Source organism: Bison bison, unplaced genomic scaffold, assembly GCF_000754665.1.
Source record: "Bison bison bison isolate TAMUID 2011002044 unplaced genomic scaffold, Bison_UMD1.0 scf7180017864499, whole genome shotgun sequence".
NCBI lineage: Eukaryota > Metazoa > Chordata > Mammalia > Artiodactyla > Bovidae > Bison > Bison bison.
Window position 1 is genome coordinate 6649278 of NW_011495058.1, and position 7476 is coordinate 6656753.

The 7476-nt window shown below is 42.9% G+C and overlaps 1 protein-coding gene across 5 annotated transcripts in view; it reads left to right on the forward strand.

Annotated features, from left to right (window-relative positions):
• The window catches only part of GLI3 (GLI family zinc finger 3), a 321249-nt gene that overhangs the window by 211418 nt on the left and 102355 nt on the right, over nucleotides 1-7476 (forward strand). For all 5 annotated transcript variants that reach the window (XM_010829081.1, XM_010829080.1, XM_010829082.1 and 2 more), the window contains one exon: nucleotides 3664-3869. In XM_010829081.1, coding sequence (XP_010827383.1) covers nucleotides 3664-3869 — 206 coding nt within the window. The remainder of the gene's footprint in view (nucleotides 1-3663; nucleotides 3870-7476) is intronic.

Genomic DNA, 7476 nt, shown 5'->3' on the forward strand with positions numbered 1-7476 from the left:
TTGAAACAGCTCCACTGGAATTCCATCATCTCCACTAGCTTTGTTTGTAGTGATGCTTCCTAAGGCCCACTTGACTTCACATTCCAGGATGTCTGGCTCTAGGTGAGTGATCATACCATCGTAATTATCTGGGTCATGAAGATATTTTTTGTATAGTTTTTCTGTGTATTCTTGCCACCTCTTCTTAGTATCTTCTGCTTCTGTGAGGTCCATACCATTTCTGTCCTTTATCGAGCCCATCTTTGCATGAAGTGTTCCCTTGCTATCTCTAATTTTCTTGAAGAGATCTCTAGTCTTTCCCATTCTATTTTTTTCCTCTATTTCTTTGCACTGATCACTGAGATGACAGGATTAGAATTAATAGTAGAAAGATCTTATAGACCCACTCTGGTAATACTATACATTTTAAGATAACAGGATTAGTCAGAAGGTTTTCAAGAAGGAGAAACTGTCCTCAAACAGGATACATTGTTGTTATATAATCATTGGTACAGAGTTTAAGCTGAGTTGTTTTGTTGTGAAATCATCAGCTCTGGGCTTAAAGAAAAAAAAGTTTTATGTGACTAAAATTAAGAAATATAGAAAAAATGTTTGTCCTTTTTTCTTCCTTGAGAATTGAGACCCTTATCTCCTCCATGAGAGCCCCTTCTCCTCCTGAGGGACCCTGGACTTCTTATTAACCTGCCTAGTGATTGACTGTCTCAATTCCATGGACTGTAGCCCGCCAGGCTCCTCTGCCCATGGAATTCTCCAAGCAAGAGTACTGGAGTGGATGTCCATTCCCTTCTCCAGGGGATCTTCCCGACCCAGGGGTTGAACCTGGGTCTTCTGCACTGCAGGCAGCCTGTTTACCCCATGAGCCACCAAGAGGGGTTCCTATCACAGCCAAGATCACACAGCTTCTTGTCCCTTTCTTGGCAGTTCCCTTCATCCACAAGCCCTTCCACAGTACCACTGCTCTGATGATCTGAGTCAGTCGTCTCCAGAATTCCTGATGAGCCCACCCAGAGTGACCCTCATGAACCATTTTCCTGTTGAATCCAGGGGCTGGCTGTCCTTTGTCTACTAGATCTTTTCTTTAGGGCAGTTGACACCTTGCAGCTTTCATAATTGCATACCTGTTTGAAAACATGTCCTGCTATCTCATTGAGAAAGAGGTGACCCCAAATCTTGCCTGTATTGTCTCTGAAGGGGAGTGACATGCATGCATATGACGTTCACCAGAGTGTGTGGAGTTGCCTGACTTTATCTCCAGATCTTGGAGGCAACAACACTCTTTTCTGCTGTTGCCCCACACTGGTGTGGAAGCGAGGATGGAGCCTGGGTGTTCCTTTTGGGAAAGAGGTGCCCAGGTCTTGATTCATTACTCATAGAATAGTTATCGTCAGTCTTCTGTGGAAACAGGTCAAATGAAAGTGAAGGGGATGGTGCGCATGTTGACATCCACAAATTTGTGAGAAGAGAAAAGCGAGTGTTTTTCTGCTCCTTTGGGACTGGTGACCACCTCAGCCTGACATCTATAATGTTCTTATTGTTCTAAATGCTGGTTCCCCTCCCCCCATCTATTATTCTTCAATGGAATCTAAGCTGTTAGGAATATTCTTACTACCATTTTCAATTCTGGAACTTGAGAAAGATTACAGGGACCAATTTTTTGCCTCACAAAAAAACCGATAAGCAATGGCATCACCTTCACTGATTCAGAGTGAGTTCTTCATGGATCATAAAAAAAGCTTGTCTAGGAGATATCATCTCATGGATCTCGAAATGCCTGCTTCTCTACTGACATGTCTGTTCTTGTGGCATCTGTCTCTCCTCATAAATCCACAAGTGAGCCGTATTTTGTAATAATCACTTGGGAATCAGATTGGAAGGATTGATTTTCCTTTCCGGTAGAAAATGAAGGACTGAATTTGAGAGTCCCATGTTCTCTAAAGTAGCAGCAGGTCTAAACGGAGCTTCAGATTTAACCAATGACACGGAGCTAATTTATTTTGTAGGAAAGAGCTAAAATAGGATGGACTAATAGATCCTGCCAATTTCTGTTTTCTAAGTGATTATGGAAAGCCTCAAGTTGTTTGGAAAAGACGTAACTATTTTCAGGTGGTAACTTCTCACCCTGCCCACATGTAAATTTAGAAAACTCTGGATTTGTAGTTTATTTCTCCAGAAGTGGCATCTTAAGAACAAATAAAAAGCCTCTTTTTTTTTTTTTTAAAGTTCAAAATGGTAAAAAAAAGTAAGAAGGAGAAAGTCAGGAGAATCCCCTCTCTCTCGTGTATTTTAACCTCTTTGATTTTCTACTGGGAGAAAATTCACAGTATGAGCTTTGGTTTCATTTAATTCAGTGCCTGCTCTGTGCACTTGGAAGAAGGGCTTCTCCCAGGATTCCATTCTAATGGGGTTGGGGCCAGAGCCCCGTCTGTGTGTGCCTTTGCTGGGGAGGCGGGATGAGAAATTGTTTCTCCTCCCTTTCCTTTCACTCCTAAAGCCAGTGCCCTGAGAGGAGTTTGCAGTCAGTACATCCCGCTCTATCACAGCCTCGCCTTTTTATGGCCATATTCTCTGTGAATGAAAAAAGAGAAAGTACAAGTGTTTAGCCTGTCAGAGCCAGTTCACTGGATTATCCACACAAAACGTTTTCTATTAGAGGAGGGACAGGGCGGCGAGGGGGTGTTCCACAGACTGGCCATTCTACAAACGCCTGTGCGCAGGGCGTGGGGCCGGCTCTGGGAAGGGAATCCCTGGAGTGGGTGGGGTATGGTGGCAGCAAGGTGTGCCTTAGAATTTATTTGCATCAGCCAAAAGCTTACACTCTGCCTTTGCTCCTTACAACTAGGACATGAGCTGAATCTTTTCCAACTTTCTGTCCCCGCACTTCATTACTGATTGTTCACTGATTGTGGCCAATCAGGAAGCCACATGCAAAAAAAGTATGAGAGAAAGCTGCCTCCTATGGCCGCCTTCAAAACAGGGAAACACATGGTAGAAAATGGTTTTACTCACCACTGCAAGACCCAGAGCACAAAAGCTGGCCTTATAGACTGTCAATTTCATGCTTCTTACAGACTCTTGCAATTAGACTTTTTCTTATTTGTAGGCATCTCTGCCTTGTGCATGCTCAGACTTCCAAACCAGCCAAACCTTCCTTTTCTTTCTCTCTCCTTTTTTTTCTTTCCTTCCACCCTTCCTTCCTTCCTTTCTCCCTTTCTTTCTTTCTCTTCCCTTCCTCTCTCCCTCCCTTCCTTCCTTTCTTTTTCTTTCTTTTTTTTTTTTAATGAAACACTGTGATGGTGAGAGGTAAGTTCAGCAGTGAAATTAACATTCACGTCAAATGGAAAATAGAATCACAACTACCTCAAGCTCAGATGCCTGTTTAGAATTTCTTCTCATGAAGAAAACCAAAGGCTTTATTTTCCTGGATTGCGAGTGCCAGAAAATTTCTCAAAGGTCAAATGTCTTTGCCTAAACAATTGTATAGTAGCATTCTGCCTGCATTATGTCACTGTGATCTTTAAGGTCCTAGTACTAGAAATGTAAATGCCTGATATTTTTTCCCCCAAGACACCTTGAAATCGTGCTTATTTTCTTTCACAGACAGCCTCTGCCTGTGGAGCTCTTGTCTCATGTATACCTGTTGTGTCTGCTTTTCTTTTTACCTAGGCCTTCTGCCTTATCTAGTAGCCCCACGTATTCTGACCTGCCCTTCATCAGGATCTCCCCACATCGGAACCCTGCTGCAGCTTCCGAATCCCCCTTCAGCCCCCCGCATCCCTACATCAACCCCTACATGGACTACATCCGGTCCCTGCACAGCAGCCCATCCCTCTCCATGATCTCGGCCGCTCGTGGGCTGAGCCCCACAGATGGTGAGTTTCAGACCAGCCTGTCCTGCTTCCGCACATCATGGGACGTGGTAAAGAGTAGCTGATGTGTTTGTGTCCTGTGTGCCAGGGGCTGTGCTAAGTGCTGTGATTGCATGCTCTTTTTTCAGCGTTATGACACCTCCATGAGGGTGAGGATATAATCTCCATTTTCAGATGAGGATTTGGCAGAGGGGCCAAGTAACTTGCAACCTGGTTCCTTGGCTAGTAAGTGACAGAGGTAGAACTCAAGAGCCAGGATGTTGTGACGCCCAAATCCTCTTATTCACTACTCTGTTTTGTGGCTCTATTTAGACTGACCCTGTTGCCATTCCTGTATTGTACTTGTGTAACCAGCACATTTTGCTCACCTTCTGAGGAACACTTTTTAGGTCTGAAGGGCACATGTATACAGATGTGTCCATTGGAGCAGCACTTTTCAAACTCCACTGTGCGTATACATCACCTGGGGATGGTGATAAAATATGCTTCCTGGTGGGATGGGTCTGGGGGGCTGAGGTTCTGCACTTCTGAGAGGCCTCCAGGTCATTTCAGTGCTGCGGGTCCAGGGACCACATTCTGAATAGCAAGATCTTAGAGAACATGATGGCCTAGCCCTGTTGTATGTGCCCTCTGTCCTTGACCATGCCACATGAACACTGCAAGAGGGATACTGTGGGCCAAGAAACGACCTTTGACTTTAATTCTCTTATACAGGATGCTCATTTTCAGCTCCCAAGGACCAGATTCCTGTTGTTCTGTGAGCCTCCCAATTAATTATTGTCACCTGACTTTTAAATTGGAGCTGTTCATTCCACAACTGTCCATGATTAAAATGCTCCTTTGGGGCCTACTGTGTAGCACAGGGAACTCCACTCAATATTCTATAATAGCCTATATGCGAAAAGAATCTAAAAGAGTGGAAATATGTATATGTATAACAGATTCATTTTGCTGTACATCCAAAACTCACACAGCATTATAAATCAACTATACCCCAAAACAACAACAAAAAAGTTTTTAATGTCCTTTTGGTTCAGAAAGCACATTTCCCATTTCATGAACACATGTACAAACTCACCTGTCTACAATTGATAGAATCTGTGTTAAGGCTCAGAATGGCTTATGCTGTACTGATGACAAGTACAGAACTGTGAGTTCTCTGTAGTAAACCACAAATTGCTGGTGCTCGTGCAGGCGCACATGGACTCTGGCTTACCCAGCAGTGTTTGCCCCTGCACGGCTCATATTCTCCATGCACACACTTCCCAGGGCTGGTTGTGCATGGTGGGGAGAGTAGGTAGAAGCAGCCTGAAATTTCTCAGTAAGGATTAACCTAGTCATACTTCCAGGAGTGGCTGGGCTCCAGCAACAGCTGCTGACTCACTTTTTTTCCCCTTCTGATTCAGTGCAGTGGATATACTTGTATAGTACCCAAGGAAGAAATTTCGCCATTTGGACAAGATACACACTTTAAAAATAAAACTGTAAAAGAGTGAGATCGGAGTTTGTTCTGCTTTGGATTTGGTTTTCCAGTGGGAAAAATGGAGAGTCACCTCCATAGAATACTTGGGACTCCGTGAAAGTGACTCTCAAGAACAGAGGGAAAGAAGGGTAGACAGGTCAGCTGCGATGGGCTTGTAATGATGCCTGGCTTCCAGAAATTTAGTGGGGCCACTGAAGGTGGTACCTCTAATTAAAACATCTTATCATCTGCTTTTCATAGTGTTTGATGATAAGTATAAATAAAACACTTTTTATTACTTCTGCATTTTTCATCCTGCCTTACAGGAGGCCAATTAATACCCAAAATCAAGTCACTCATTTTTGTCTCTTGCGGTCCATGATTTTTGTATATATCTATCTTCATGATGTAGGAAAAGTATGAAATATAAAGAAGAATAAATAAAAGATAATATAAGATATATAAAAGAATATTTTAAAAAGGATGAAATAATACCATTTGTAGCAACATGTTGGACCTAGAGATGATCTACTAATTGAAGTTAGTCAGACAGAGAAAGACAAATATATCACTTATAAGTGGACTCTAAAAAAAATGATACAAATTAACTTATTTACAGGCTTCCCAGGTGGCACAGTGATAAAGAATCTGGTTGCCATTGCAGGAGATGGTAGAGATGCAAGTTCGATCCCTGGGCTGGGAAGATCCCCTGGAGGAGGAAATGGCAACCCACTCTAGTATTCTTGCCTGAAAAATTCCATGGACAGAGCAACCTGGTGGGCTCCAGTCCATGGGGTTGCAGAGTCAGATGAGATTGAGTGCGCACGCATGTGCGTGCGTGCACACACACACACACACACACGCACAACTTATTTACAAAACAGAAATAGACTCATAGACTTAGAAAACAAACATGGTTTGGGAAAGAGGGTAGGAGGGATAAATTAGGAATTTGGTGTTAATGGATACATACTACTATATGTAAAATAGATAAACAATGTACTGTATAGTACAGAGAACTATTAATATATTCTGTATCTTATAATACATATCCTGGGAAAGAATATGAAAAAAAATATGTGTATATATAACTGAATCACTTTACTATATATCTGAAACTAATATAACATTGTAAATCAACTATACTTCAGTAAATAAAAAGTATTTGAACACAAATATAAAGCATACCTAGACCTGTTGTTAGAATGCCAGTGTTTCTACATTTTAATAATACAACTAGCTTTTATTGATCTAATGTTATGTGCTAGGCACTTTTCATGCACCATCGCCTTCACTCCTCCCAGCAACTTCCTGAAGAGGTGGAGCTGGGATCTGCATCTAGATCTTAGTGCCTCTGGAGCCCACCCCCAGAACTGCTATAGTATCCCACAGCTTTGGCACATAAGTTGTCCGGTGGAAACCAATCATTATCCCCCTCTTACAGAGCTGACGCTTGCCAGTAAGTTGCTCCAGATTGATAGGTATATTTCTTCTTGATTTTGAAATGAAAAAAGAAAGAACTTTAAAATTATGGAACACAAAATTGCAGCTTACCACCCAGCCATGTGTTATTAAATTCGGGCTGTGATCCCTTTTCCACTCATGACCCTGGGTCCTCCAGCTACAGAGAACTGACTCAGACCCTCTGCCAGAAAGCTTAGGGAAGTATTTTAAATATGTCGGGAAGGTCATTGTAGTTACCTAAGTTGTCTGGTGGCTCAGAGGTTAAAGCGTCTGCCTCCAATGAGGGAGACCTGGGTTCGATCCCTGGGTTGGGAAGATCCCCTGGAGAAGGAAATGGTAACCCACTCTAGTATTCTTGCCTGGAGAATCCCATGGATGGAGAAGCCTGGCAGCCTACAGTTCACAGGGTCGCAAAGAGTCGGACACGACTGAGCGACTTCAATTTCACTTTCACTTTTCAAGTTGTCTACTACTGTAAGAAATGTGAAAAAAAAAAATGTGAACATACAGTGATTCGATATAGTCAGTCAGTTCAGTTGCACAGTCATGTCCAACTCTTTGAGACCCCACGGACTGCAGCACACCAGGCTTCCCTGTCCATCACCAACTCCTGGAGCTTGCTCAAATTCATGTCCATCGAGTTGGTGATGCCATCCAATCATCTCATCCTCTGTTGTCCCCTTC